This window comes from Pituophis catenifer, unplaced genomic scaffold (genome assembly GCF_029215685.1).
Source record: "Pituophis catenifer annectens isolate HBS135680 unplaced genomic scaffold, rPitCat1.0.hap2 SCAF_11, whole genome shotgun sequence".
Lineage (NCBI taxonomy): Eukaryota > Metazoa > Chordata > Lepidosauria > Squamata > Colubridae > Pituophis > Pituophis catenifer.
In genome coordinates this window covers 24,764,579-24,779,637 of record NW_027256891.1, presented here as the reverse complement: position 1 = coordinate 24,779,637, position 15,059 = coordinate 24,764,579, and the positions used below count along the sequence as shown (strand labels likewise).

Sequence of the window (15,059 nt, the reverse complement as noted above, 5' to 3'; positions counted from 1 at the left end):
ACAAATAAGAACATACATTACTGTTGTTTATTTGACAATATATATTTGACAAAATGTATATTTGAAATCTTTGTTTACATGTTTTGTTCTGTATGTTTTGTTGTCACTAGTTCTGTTTTATTTGTACTTTTAAACAAATAAAAATTTATTTAATTAAAAAAAAAAATCCTTCCATTCTCCACCATCCAGTCAGAGCTGAAGAAGCTTCTTGGATGAGAAGCGAAACGTCTTCAAAGAAAAACCAGAAAGTCCAGTCGCCTCCTGAAAAAGCACCTTGGGGACAGCTATCAACAGGCACATAGGGATAAACAACATCTACCTACCATTCAAAAGAGATCATCAAAATGCTAAAAGCTCTTGACAAGCAATCAACAGCCAGATAAGCAGAAATTAACACCAAGCAGCAAAACAATATCGATTGGGATATTGTTTCCTGCTTGATGTTAATTTCTGCTTATCTGGGTGTTGATTGCCCACTCAAGGAACTAACCACTCGATAAGCAACAGCCTAATTAAGGAACTCCCAACACTGACAGGGCAAGCTACTTGCCTATAAACAGAGAGCAACTCCCCTCTCTTCTACTATTGCACTACTATTAATCTTCTCATCGTTCCCATCACCCATCTCCTCCCACTTATGACTGCATGACCGTAGTTTTGTTGCTTGTTATCCTTAAGATTTATATTGACTATTTCCTAATATGATTTGATTGCTTATTTGTACCCTATGACTATCATTAAGTGTTGTCCCTTATGATTCTTGATGAACGTACCGTGTTTTCCCGAAAATAAGACCTTGTCTTATATTTTTTTGAACCCCGAAATAAGTGCTTGGCCTTATTTTCAGGGAGGTCTTATTATTTTGGGGCACGTGGAGCAAGATGGGGTTCCTCTTGCCGTCTTATCTGATTTTTAGCTCTGTGTTTAAATATTTTTGAGGAGGGCTTATTTTTGGGGGGAGGCTTATTTTAGCACATGCATTCAAAAGCCCAATTGTCTTAATTTTGGGGAAACAGGGTATCTTTTCTTTTATGTACACTGAGAGCGTATGCACCGAGACCAATTCCTTATGTGTCCAATCACACTTGGCCCATAAAAAATTCTATTCATCTATTCCATTCTATTGATAATGTTAGTAGTTGGGTAATGAAATGTTTGCAATCAAGTATCTAAGCTCAAGGATCCCACAGAAGTACCTCAATTAATCCTTTCATTTTAGAAATAGCATTCCTGAATAGGGTTTGAAGTGTGTGTGAGACAGAAAGAAAAACACGGAGAGATTAATGCAACCCTGACTCAATTCTTTAGCCTGGTACAGCGGTATTCTGCAAACAACAATCATTTTTTCTTTCTCCAAAAAGGAATATCAACTTTCACAAAACCTTGCATTTTCATAAACAGATAAATTTTGAAAAGGTGTGTTTCTTTGGGATCAGAAGCTAAGCCTGGATTAGTGTAAGGAAGTAAAAAAAAAAAACACCATATTTTTCGGACTATAAAACGCACCGGAGTATAAGATGCACCAAGATTTCGAAGAGGAAAACAAGAACAAAAAATAGTTTTTGGCCTCTGTATGTCTGGTTTTTGCCTTCCCCGGCCACTAGGAGCACTCTGCAGGCTTCCCAAATCCTCTGCGTGTCCCGTCTTTGTGAAAAATGGGCCCGTTTTTGGCCTCCCAAACCCCCCTCACATCACATTTTTGCCCTCCCCAGTCCCCAGGAGCACTCTGCAGGCCTCCCAAACCCTCTGCGCATCCGTTTTTGTGAAAAATGGGCCTATTTTTGGCCTCCCAAACCCCACACACATCACGTTTTTACCCTCCCCAGCTCCCAGGAGCACTCTGCAGGCCTCCCAAACCCTCTGTGCATCCCGTTTTTGCGAAAAACGGGCCTGTGTATGGCAAAAACGGGACATGCGGGGCGGAGTTTTGGGAGGCCAAAAATGGCTGTATTTGGTGTATAAGACGCACCAACATTTCCACACTCTTTTAGAGGGGGAAAGAGTGTCTTATACTCTGAAAAGTACAGGTATAATAATTCTGGAAATCCATAAGGTTGTATTCACGCAATACCAAGAGCTGTATCTTTTAAATTGCAAAAGTATTCTACGAAATGTCGAAAACTCAACCGTGAAGTAGCACCGAAAGCACCAGAACAATTACGCTGGCCTAACCCAAGCCACTAACGTTAAAAAAAATGAAGTGTAGGAAAACCTGACCTCATCCGTCACAAAAGAAAAGCAGCTTTCCATATGAGACTGAAAGGCCCTATCGAAACACCGCCTTTCCGAATTAAGTATCGATTCCCGAAGAAATAGGCATTCGAGTCGCGAGCGAGACAGACGGAGAGTTATTTTACCCAAATCGCTGAGACGCATCGGAGGGAAGCCCGCCTTTCTCTACGCACATGCCCAATTTGTGAAGAGAAGGGAGGTTGAAATTCACTGCATAAATTACCTGCGGTTAATTAATTATTCACCCAGCTCCATCCGTTGTCTCTGGATCACTGAACTATAATTTGTAGCTTAATCATGGAAGGCTATAATATATGTAAATTCTGTAACCATAAACTATTCAGCTTGGGCAATGAAGGGTGGAGAACCCTTTGAATTAGCAGAGAATAAGAGGAAGTTGGGAGCGGCAATGCGTGCCTTTCGATTTGTGAACGACATAATTGGACTCCCTTGCAGTAAACTATTAGCTTCGAGTGCCACCGACGTTAAATTGATATTTATTGGCATGCCGCCCATCAGAATGCCAGGCATTTTGCGATGGGCGGGGGCAGAGAATCGGGTTGTTCTGACCCAGTTCCCCAAATACGACAAACCCTCTGACGTGAACTCAAAAGATTCCTTTATTAAGAGTGCCGGCAGTCCCGGCAAAAAGTTTCTCTATCACCGCAGGCTAACAAATTCGTCTGGCGGGAAAATGAATAGTTGTTTGCCACATCTATTCATCTCCGCCCCCCGTCTTTTATCCTCAGAGCTAGGGGCGGGGGCCTTCGCTAGCAGCGGTGGCAGAGGTGGGTTTCCGCAGGTTCTGACCAGTTCTGGAGAACCAGTAGCGGAAATTTTGAGTACTTCGGAGAACCGGTAGTAAAAATTCTGAGTGGCCCTGCCTCCATCTATTCTCTGCCTCCCAAGTCCCAGCTGATCGGGAGGAAATGGGGATTTTGCAGTAACCTTCCCCTGGACTGGGGTGGGAATGGAGATTTTACAGTATCCTTCCCCTGCCACACAGGGGATTTAATCTGTTAATTTAACAGATTAACAGAGTTGGAAGGGACCTTGTAGGTCATCTAGTCCAACCCCTCACTCAAGCAGGAGACCCTACACCATTTCTGACAGATGGCAGTCCAGTCTCTTCTGGAAAGCCTCCAGTGATGAAGCTCCCACAACTTCTGAAGGCAACTTCTGTTCCATGGGTTGATTGCTCTCACATGTGTGACAATCCCCGACGGTTTCTGAATAGTCAAGTCAATGGGATTCGCTTAAGTGATCCACTTAACAACGGCAGGAATTAATTTAACAGCCACAGCAAATAATAATAATAATTGGGCATTCCACCGCCTTGCTTAACAATGAAAATTCTGCTCCCAATTGCGCTTGTAAGTCGTAAATCTTTGCAGGGATGTGACATTCTGGCTTCCCATTGGCAGAATCTGTATTTTTTTCTCCTCCTCCTCCTCCTCCTCCTCCTCCTCCTCCTCCTCCTCCTCCTCCTCCTCTTTTTATTTTTTTGTTAAAAAAAGCCTATTCTCCTATTCTGGATGCTCTCGACTTTGACAGTGAACCGTGGGGCAGAACTCTGCACAACTCTGACCTTTGCCGAACCTGCCTGTTTGGATTGGCACTTCCTTCTGCCATTGTCGCCCGTTTAGCAAAGCTGTAAACAAGGAAGGCGGGAAGGAAGGAAAGCGGATGACATGGTCTAACAAATTGCAGAACGTTGAAAAGGTCAAAAAAATTGCCGAAGGAGGCTCTCCTGTAATTTAAAGGGCCTAGGAGCCGTTCCCGTACTAATAACTCATTTGCGGGACCAGCCCAGCAAACAGAACATTAAAGTCCATGTGTGAATCCATTTCAAAAGCTTGATTTTGTATTTAGATAAATTTTTTTTGTCCTAATGAAGGATGAGGGATGTGGTGGCTCAGTGGCTAAGACGCTGAGCTTGTTGATCAAAAGGTTGGCAGTTCAGCAGTTTGAATCCCTAGTGCCGCGTAACGGGGTGAACTCCCGTTACTTGTCCCAATTTCTGCCAACCGAGCAGTTCGAAAGCATGTAAAAAATGCAAGTAGAAAAATAGGAACCACCTTTGGCGGGAAGGTAACAGTGTTCCGTGCGCCTTTGGCAGTTAGTCATGCCGGCCACATGACCACGGAGACGTCTTCGGACAGCGCTGGCTCTTCGGCTTTGAAAATGAGATGAACACTGATCCCTAGAGTTGGGAATGACTACAAAATATGTGCCAGGGGAACCTTTACCTTTAACGAAGGATGAGAAGGGATTGCTAATTTACCTGGTTTTTAATTTCAATTTCTCCCTCTGGTAAACAGCAAAACTGTTTATTTGTTTTTCCTTCTCCCTGCCACATATCCTATAAATCCGATCAAAATTCAGAACTGGCAAATTTCTCGAAATGTAAACTAAAGCGTGAAAATGCTCCCTGACTAATATCCTCTCCTAGTTTAGCGTTTTTGGAGAGGGAAATTTCGAAGTGTTCCAAAGCACTCACGAAGCGAAAAATGAAATATCGGTTGCACTGCTCATTTAGAAACTTTTTCATCCTCGCTTTTTTTCTTTTTCCTTCCACACTCGTCGTAATTAGATTAACCGTCAAGAGTGGCTGATAGTTCCCAGAGGCTTAGACATATTGTCTTGCTTATAAACACGGACAGGGGCTGAGATTTTCCTAGAATTACAAATCTGGACAGTGTTCAAAACTGCAACAGCTAACACGAACAGGGGAGAAAAACCATATTTTTCAGCACAACATCTCATAGGTTGAGCCCAGAATTCATCCAGGATTCAATCTGCCAATCCAGACTGCACACTCGGTTTATGTCGGACTGAAACCAGTGGTGGGAGTCAAATAATTTAACAACCGGTTTTCTGTCCTAATGACCGGCTGGGTGGGTGGGCATGGCCAGAAGGTATGACAGGCAGTACTCGGCCTCCAGCATCCCCTTGGGAGCAAAAATGCACGCCAGGCAGGGGTGAAATCCAGCAGGTTCTGACAGGTTCTGGAGAACCGGTAGCGGAAATTTTGTGTAGTTCAGAGAACTGGCAAATACCACCTCTGGCTGGTCCCAGAGTGGAGTGGGAATGGGGATTTTGCAGTATCCTTCTCCTGGAGTGCGGTGGGAATGGAGATTTTACAGTATCCTTCCCCTGCCATGCCACCCAAGCCACGCCCACCAAGCCACACCACGCCCACCAAGTCACGCGGACAGAACCAGTAGTAAAATAATTTGGATTTCACCACTGACCCCAGGTAAGTGCAGGCCTCCTTTGCAAATTCTACCCCTTTTAAACACTCCAAAGTAAAAACAGGAAGAAAAATAAGATCCGTTTTTAAAATCCTTGTCTTTGTCTAATACGATTGTTTACATCTCTGTCATCTGGTAACTGAAAAAGAGATTGCGCTTCTTAGCATCCGAGCTTGAAGCCTGAAATTAGGTTATAGTGGCGCATGGATTGATAGAAGAGCTTAGCTGTATATTTATTGTACATATATTATCAGGAGGCAGTTTGGTTGCGATCTCTGGAAGCCAACTTTGTTTACGACAAAATGGGACTTATTTAGAAGAATCGGAATCAGAATAGAGCTGGAAGGGATGTTAAAACACATAAAATATTTTCTTAAAATACAGTTAAACACAAGTTGCAAGTATAGGTTAAGAACAGTGCGAGCTAGAAATGGACAGATTAACACTTAAAATTAAGGAGAAAGAAGAAACTGAATATTTTTTTAACATGGGATTTGTTTTACCAATGGCTAACTAATAGAAACAGAAGTTAGAAACTTAAAAGCATAAGAGAATGATTAATTATATAAGGAAGGTTTGCTAAAATGGATAAGCAAACACTATTATTATTATGTGATCATTATTAATGTTATGAATATCATTGTTATTATCATTATCATTATTATTTCTCAAAATTAACTGTATTCAGACAACACACTGTTTATGTATTGTTTTTCATGTTTAACTAGCTGATAACCCGGCATTGCCCGAGTATTTATTTATCCCAATCCTGTATTGGACAGGAAGAGCAACTTCACCCTGAGCCCTGATTTTGGTGAGAATTAAATTAGTTAAAAATGTTTTCCCAGTGCCCCCAGAAGCATCAAATAAACTGATACCACCTTGTTGTTTCTAATGTTGGATTTTCCCCCTTACCAGAGGGAGTACTGTGAAGCCATTACCCTGGCAACTCCATTGTGTTGTACAGTAGAAGCCATTTCAAGGCACTACAGTAGAAGTCATTTTAAGCCACAACAGGCTGTATCTTACAGAACACACACCCCAAGAGGTGTTAGGGGAGTCTTACCCCCACAGTATTTGTTTCCAGGGAGTAAGTCATCTGTGTACCAAGTTTGGTTGAAATTGCTCAAAGCATTCCAGAGTTATGCTGGAACATACACACACACACACAGCCATTTATAGATAGATAGATAGATAGATAGATAGATAGATAGATAGATAGATAGATAGATAGACAGACAGACAGAAGATGATAATAATAATAATAATAATAATAATAATAATAATAATAATAATAATAATAAAACAGAGCGAGCTGTCTTGTATTTAAATGCCTCCAAAAAGCACATAAGTAAATCCTAAGAATTGTAACCCTTAGTGATTTCCAAACTAGAAGTCAGTCTCCACTTGGTCTCACCATTAAGAAATAACAACCGAGAACTCTCTTACACTAATTCATTTAATCTACTCTTAAAACTGTTTAATCAAAGATCTATCCGGGAGTGGAGACAAAATTGTTTTATCCAGTTTCAGGTATCCGTGCTACACGAACTGAAAAATGATTCACTTGCAATGCACTCTTTTTTTAAAACAAAAACAAAAAACAAAATTCATTTTGTGCCAGTTTTTGCAAATGTACATTAGGGAAATGTCTACAGTGCAAATGGTTAGAGTCATGCAAACAATAATAATCATGATGTCTTAACGCTTTTCGTTTACAAAAATGGCTTGTAAACAAAACTGAAAATAAACACAGAAAAAAGGTGTTATCTTTCACAGACATGTGCAGTCTGATGAACTATAAATGGCAGAAAAATACGAAACTGAAAAAAAAAATAAAAAACTGAGGAGGCTACCATCATCACACCTTGCGGTGACGTGCTCCTTAAGAGTTACGTAAAGAAAGGGAAATTCCATCCAAATAGTGTCACGTGGAATAACTCAGATTCCAAACTGCTGGAAATGTAACCACCAACAAGGGACTTACTACCATATGTGGTGGACATGTCCCAAAGCCAGGGAATATTGGACAAAAATTAAAAAAATGGTTGGAGGAAATTATTGAACAAAAAATTGGTGTGAAGCCAGAGTTATTCCTTTTGGGTATAATAAAAGATAACATAAGCAAAGAAATTCAATACATCATGCTCCATATAATCACCGCAGCCAGAATCACATTCGCCCAAAACTGGAAGCAAGAAAATACCCCTTCAAATGCAGTGATTATAAAAAAGGTGCTAGAATATGCAGAAATGAACAAATTAACGATGGAATTAAGGGACAGAGAGGAAACTGTATTACAAAACGTGGAACAGGTGGTATAATTGGCTTGAAAAGAAGCCTAAAATTAATGTATAGTGAATATATAGGAAAGATAATAAATGGAAATAATGTATATTTTAGAGTGTAATAGACATGTAAATATTGTATATATGATAAAAATAAGTAACTATGAAATAAGAACGTATATGTATAAAACAATAGGCCTGTGGATAAATTGAAATTAAGAAAAAATTCCGATAGCGGAAAGCTGTAATAGTGTAATTCTGATTTTAAAGGTTAAAAATGTTGAATAATTTTTTTCTTTAAAGGAATAACTCAGATTTTATTACAGGTAGTCTTTGATTTACAACAGTTCGTTTAGTAACAAACCACGCCCACAGAACTGGTAGTAACAAAATTTGGATTTCATCACTGCCCCGGAACAATGTACCAGCTGAACCCCCTTCTCCTCAGGCCTGCCTCTCCCTCATTGCAAATGAGAAAGTAACATATTGATTTGCACATAGTAATAAATATCAGTTACACCGTAGTCTTGGCTTCATTTCAATCACACCTTTTCAGAAAGGAACTTACCCAACTGGACTTCGAGAAGACTCGTCTGATTCTCTATTGGGTACAACGGCTGAGGTGGTCTGTTGGTGACTAAAGCTAGAAGGGGAGAAAAAAAAAAAAGAGAGAGAGAGAGAGAGAGAAAGGAATGGGGAAAATTAAAAGAATAATCTGGTTCTGGAGACAATAAGTGTTCTGCAAAGACTTGGATCTGCATACCTGGATAGCCACACCCATTTTTTTTTAAAAAAAAACAATCAGTAGCATTCTGCTAGCTTTGGAACTATATTGATAAAAACTCCCTTTTTATGAATCAGTAGCCCTTTAATTTGGGGGGAGTGTCAGAGTGACTGGATAGAGCTGAGCCTTTGCTAGCCGGATGCCCTTCCTGACGCCACACAGGGTTCACAGTAAATATTTTTTTCATGGACCCTAAGAGAGAAACATCTGCTGCTATGTAGGATTGAACTCTCAACCTTCCAAATAGGAAGTGAGCGCCTTCACCACTAAGCCACCCCACCGCTCCTTAGGAATTATATTGATGATGGCACCAAAAGCAACAACCAGAATCATACAATGTTAATTTATGCAAATGGATCCTCAACGCAGCTAACAATGAAGTATATTAGTTCAATTGAAAAAATAAAAAATATGAGAGAGAAAGAGGATCCCAAAGGTACGTTTCCAAAAGGCAACTGGAATTCCTGTTTTTTTTTTTCCTTGAAAACATTTTGCTTCTCATCCAAGAAGCATCTTCAGTTCAGGATATGAAGAATGTTCTTGGATGAGAAGCGAAACAGTTTCAAGGAAAAAACCCAAGAAACTCCAGGTTTTTTTTTGGAAAAAGCACCTTTGGGACAACCATGACGTGGATGATGAAAAATCTAAATAGATGAGAAGGAGAAAGAAAGAGAACAAGAAAAAGAGAGAGAAAAACAGAAAGAAAAAGAGAGGGAAAGAGAGAGAAAGAAAGAGAAAGAGAGACAAAAAATGAGAAAGAGAAAGACAGAGAAAGAAAAAGAAAGAGAAAGAGAGAAAGAAAGAGAAAGAAAAAGAGAGAAAGAAAGAAAAATAAAGGGAGAGAAAGAGTAAGAAAAATAGAGAATGAGAAAGAGAAAGGAAGAGAGAGAGAAACAGAAAGGGAAAGAGAGGGAAAGAGGGAGGACGATAGAGAAAGAAGAGAAAGAGAAAGACAGAAAGAAAAAGAGAGAGAGAAAGAGAAAGACAGAAAGAAAAAGAGAGAGAGAAAGAGAAAGAAAGAGAAAGAAAAAGAGAGAAAGAGAAAGAAAAATAAAGGGAGAGGGAGAGAAAGAAAGAAAAAGAAAGAGAGAGAAAGAAAAAGAAAGGAAAATAAAGGGAGAGAAAGAAAAAGAGAAAGAAAAAGAAAGAGAGAGAGAAAAAGAGAGAGAAAGTGAAGAAAAAAAGGAGAGAAAGAGAAAGAGAGAAAGAAAAAGAAAAAGGAAAAGGAAAAGGAAGAGAGAGAGAGTAATGTTCTCCACTGCACCTTGTAGGTACTTTCCAAGCCCCTTGCTTATACACACCTTTTTACTCAAGCTATACAGGGAGTTCTATTTCGAAGAGCGTGGCAGCCTCACACGCCTTTTCCAAGCCTAAGATGGAACACCTGACCCTGATGAAGCATTGGGTCCACCCATACAATTAAATTACTTTTGGATTAGCTAGGAATAGAAAGTTGCTGGCAGGTGAAAAAAAAATATAATCAATGTTTTTCACTAATGCACTTGGAATACCATTAGAGGGGAACAGGAAGGCCTGCCAATCATCGCGTTATCTCCACCGAGAATTTTCCAAAGCGGCCCAGTGAATTCGTACACAAGTCTTAAAGTCTAATTCACTTAAATAGACACCGATGATGGAAAGAGCAGAGATCAATTGCAAAGGACTCGCCGGTGTGATTTAAAAATCAGCCTTGATCAGACAGAGAGCGTTCAGGGAGTGCAGAGAAGTAAAGGAAAGCAAAAAAAAAAAAAAGCTTCTCATTGGCGGAAAACGATTATTTTCAACGGTTTGCAGAGGGTAAACAAGAGACACGGTCTCCCCAAATCCAGGTCCTATGGAACCCTCCTCGAGACCCGTGTTGTGGCCGCCGGCCCCTCCAGCTGTCGAATCAGATGAGGCAGAGGAGGCGTGGGAGTCAGGATCAGCATCAAAGCTCCGAGGGGGGAGAGGGAATGGAGCTGTCAGAGAGAGAGAGACAGAGGCGGAGCTTGGGCCGTCTGTCAACTCTCAGATGGAGAGTCAACAGCCCCCAGGTCTGGAGGTGGCTGATGAGGAAGAGGAGGAACAGCTGAGTCCAGTGCCTTAGGTGCAGATGTCAGAGGAGGCAGAGGAGAGGAGAGCAGTGGAAATCTATGGGCCAGTCCTTGGGATGGAAGAGCTAGCAAAGCCCCACTCTAGCTCTAGGGATAAAAGGCAGGGGGCGGAGATGAATAGATGTGGCAGACAACTATTCCTCTCCCCTGCCGGACAGACTCATTAGCCTGAGCTGAAAAAGAATTTTTTTTTTTGCTGGGGCTGCTGGAGCTCCTAATAAAGGAATAATTGCTTCAACTACACAGAGTTTGTTATGTTTGGGGAGCTGGGTCAGAATGCCGTGGTCCAACGGAGAAGCAAGGAACTCCTCCGTATTTCCAACATTATCAACATTTCGATGAGGATTGTTCCGTCTCTGAACCAGGCTAAAACGGAGTTGAGAACTTTGGATGGTTTGTAGTTGTGGTTTGTAGACTTGTTTCTGGAAGCCAACCATTATCAAGTGAACTCCTTCCCATGGTGTGAAAAATGGGGAAATCGTGAGACCAGAGACCAACTAAAGGAAGCCATTTTGATGTAGTGGTTAAGGTGCTGGCCAAGAAACCAGGAGATGGTGAGTTCTAGCCCTGTCTTAGTCATGAAAGCCAGCTGGGTTACTTTGGGCAATCACCAGGAGATGGTGAGTTCTAGTCCTGTCTTAGGCATGAAAGCCAGCTGGGTTACTTTGGGCCAATCACCAGGAGATGGTGAGTTCTAGTCCTGTTTTACGCATGAAAGCCGGCTTGGTGACTTTGGGCCAATCACCAGGAGATGGTGAGTTCTAGCCCTGTCTTAGTCATGAAAGCCAGCTGGATGACTTTGGCCCAATCACCAGGAGACGGTGAGTTCTAGTTCCACTTTAGGCATGAAAGCCAGCTGGGTGACTTTGGGCCAATCACCAGGAGATGGTGAGTTCTAGTCCTGTTTTAGGCATGAAAGCAGGATAGGTGACTCTGGGCCAATCACCAGGAGAAGTGAATTCTAGTTTCACCTTATGCACGGAAAGCTGATTGGAAGACTTTGGGCCAATTACTTTCTCTCAGCCCAACCCATCTCACAGGGTTGTTGTGCAGGGGGGGGGGACGGGGAAAGAAGAAGGGGAAGGAGTATTATGTAAATTTTCTGCCTTGAGTTGACTTATAAACAGTAATAAATGTGGGATAAAAATCTAACAAAACAAAATATACAATGAAAACCAGGTATCCTTGCATCTCATTCCTAACTAGGTGCCAGAAAACATCTACCCAGTGAGGATTGTGCTACAATTCCCTTCTCCTTTGAAAGGGACATTTGCCAAACAAATTACGTTTTTCCCCCTTTCTGAGGATAAGCAGCATACCAATATTTTCGTTCTGCTTTCGCCAATTTCCTTAATAAGAAAGCGAGAAGGAAACAACGCACGCCTTTCCCCCCAACAGCAAAATTCATATGCAAGTTATCAGAATATCCGAGCGCATTTCAGAAATTCAGAAGGCGCCAATACATAATAGATGTTTGCTTTCCTGCTTGCAACAGGGAAGCTTTCTCAGTTGACTGGAGAGAGAGAGAGAGAGAGAGAGAGAGAGAGAGAGAGAGAGAGAGAGAGAGAGAGAGAGAGAGAGAGAGAGAGAAAGAGAGAGGTAGAACAGCCTGACAGGTAAATACAAATATGGAAACCAAGGAAAAACACAGCCCTGAGAGTACATATTATCGAACACTGTAAATTCAGGGATTTGAGCAAAACAAAAATCTCCTCGTCACGCGTCATCTCTTGTATTTATCCTGATCTCTTCCAGGACTTTCAATTACAATTTTGATGATTTGAGAGAGAGAGAAAAAAAAATGCTTTTCATGATTCAGATGGTTACCTGCCTTGGGATGGGAAGGAGATAACCCAAGGCTGAAATAATAGCTTCGAGAAACAGCTTTTCTGTTAAAAGCGGTGGGATTTCCAATACGAGGGCCGGTAATGGAAAGAAGTGGATTTTTCATTCCCCCCCAGAAGGACGGAGAGTTTTCGATGTCCTCTGCTCTTGATGAGGCCAGGTAGGGCCTCTAATAGTTTTAACTTCTAATGGTTGGAAGGTATAATCGATAGTTGAAGGACTCCATTTCTCCAATCCTTTCTCTCAGAGAAGGTTGACGTGCACTTTCTATTAAGCAGTTCAATTTTATAGCACACCTAAGAATCCAAATTTAAAGAGCCAGTTTGGTCTAGTGGTTAAGGCGGCAGGCTAGAAACCGGGAGACTGTGAGTTCTAGTTTCCACCTTAAGCATGAAAGCCGGCTGGGTGACTTTGGGCCAATCATCAGAGACTGTTGAGTTCGAGTCCTGCCTTAGGCAGGAAAGCCAGCTGGGTGTCTTTGGGCCAACCACCAGGAGACTGGGAGTTCTAGTCCTGCATGAAAGCCAGTTGGGTGACTCTGGGCCAATCACCAGAAGAAGTGAATTCTAGTTTCACCGTATGCACGGAAAGCTCCATCACTGGGAGACTGGGAGTTCTAGTCCTGCCTTAGGCATGAAAGCCAGCTGGGTGACTTTGGACCAATCAGCAGGAGACAGGGAGTTCTAGTTCCGCCTTCGACATGAAAGTGGCTGAGTGACTTTGGACCCATCACTGGGAGACTGGGAGTTCTAGTCCCGCCTTAGGCATGAAAGCCAGCTGGGTGACTTTGGACCCATCACTGGGAGACTGGGAGTTCTAGTCCCACCTTAGGCATGAAAGCCAGCTGGGTGACTTTGGACCCATCACTGGGAGACTGGGAGTTCTAGTCCCGCCTTAGGCATGAAAGCCAGCTGGGTGACTTTGGGCCAACCACCAGGAGACTGGGAGTTCTAGTCCTGCATGAAAGCCAGCTGGGTGACTCTGGGCCAATCACCAGAAGAAGTGAATTCTAGTTTCACCTTATGCACGGAAAGCTCCATCACTGGGAGACTGGGAGTTCTAGTCCCACCTTAGGCATGAAAGCCAGCTGGGTGACTTTGGACCCATCACTGGGAGACTGGGAGTTCTAGTCCCGCCTTAGGCATGAAAGCCAGCTGGGTGACTTTGGGCCAACCACCAGGAGACTGGGAGTTCTAGTCCTGCATGAAAGCCAGCTGGGTGACTCTGGGCCAATCACCAGAAGAAGTGAATTCTAGTTTCACCTTATGCACGGAAAGCTCCATCACTGGGAGACTGGGAGTTCTAGTCCCGCCTTAAGCATGAAAGCCAGCTGGGTGACTTTGGACCAATCAGTCTCTCTCTCTCTCTCTCTCTCTCTCTCTCTCTCTCTCTCTCTCTCTCTCTCTCTCTCTGAGCCCACCCCACCTTAAAGGCTTGATGTGGGGAAAATAGGAGGAGAACGTGTATTGGATATGTTCACTGCCTTATTTGTAAAAATAATAATCAGTGCTGTGTATCAATAAACAATAAATAAAAATTAAAAATTAAATCATTGTGGGCCACCCGCAACCATGCTATAATTCTCTGTCATTGCACCTGCCTTACACCCTTTTCTTCTCCAGGTTTTAGATAGCCCTGACTTCGTTGGCCTTTAGAAAGACCCTGGAAAATCTGGCTTTTCCCTCGGGCACTAGCCAAGATGTTATGCGAGCCGTCAATATCTATTCATTATGTTGTATGAAATATTGTTCCCAATGCTCCGTGCACTTATTTGTCGCTCTTCTTTTAAAAAATAGTGCAAGTATGTTTGGGTGTTTTTGACCAACCAACTACTTGGGTGGCCGTGTAGATAGGATAAATCAAATAAATAATCGAGGCAGCCTGCAACCAAGCTGTAATTCTCTTGCGGCGTTCGGAATCAGTGCTATTCGTGGAACCCATAACAGCTTCTCAAGAAGAGAAGTGGTGGCGCAGTGGTTAGAAAGTAGTATTGCAGGCTAACTCTACCGACTGGCGAACAGTTCTGTTGCAATATTTTCAGGATCAGACTCAATAAAGATAATAGAAGTTAGAGATTTAAATATATCTCTCTTTAATCATAATAGGCATTCTATATTCGCTGAATATTCAAGATAGAAGCAAGGAAAATGGGGAGGATGGCTCCTTATATATACAAGGGGTGGAGCCAGGAATGGGAGTGGTAAATTATGAATACATTAAAGTCCAAAGAATAAGTTAACCCCTGATGTTCCATATATACATTATTTACACATTAGAGAATAAGGCATTTACATCTGACAAATCCCCCTCTAAATGCCGGTTCGTTATACAACACCAGTTACATTCAGATTCAGGACAATATAATACATATAATTTAGAAGTTAAATATTTGTGTTGTTTAGAAGGTAAGGGTTTTGTTAATATATCAGCTAATTGTTCAGAAGTATCACAATGTATTGCTTTGATGAATCCGTCTTGAGATAGTTGTCTCACGTGCTTAAATTTTATATCAATATGCCTGGACCTTTGTCCAATTGCATCGGATCTAGATATTTCAATGGCC

At 41.9% G+C, this 15,059-nt stretch overlaps 1 protein-coding gene across 1 annotated transcript in view; it reads right to left on the bottom strand.

The window, feature by feature from the left end:
- Positions 1-15,059, bottom strand: part of IL1RAPL2 (interleukin 1 receptor accessory protein like 2) — a 204,866-nt gene that overhangs the window by 80,589 nt on the left and 109,218 nt on the right. Inside the window, exon 4 of the mRNA XM_070951777.1 lies at positions 8,343-8,417. Coding sequence (XP_070807878.1) covers positions 8,343-8,417 — 75 coding nt within the window. The remainder of the gene's footprint in view (positions 1-8,342; positions 8,418-15,059) is intronic.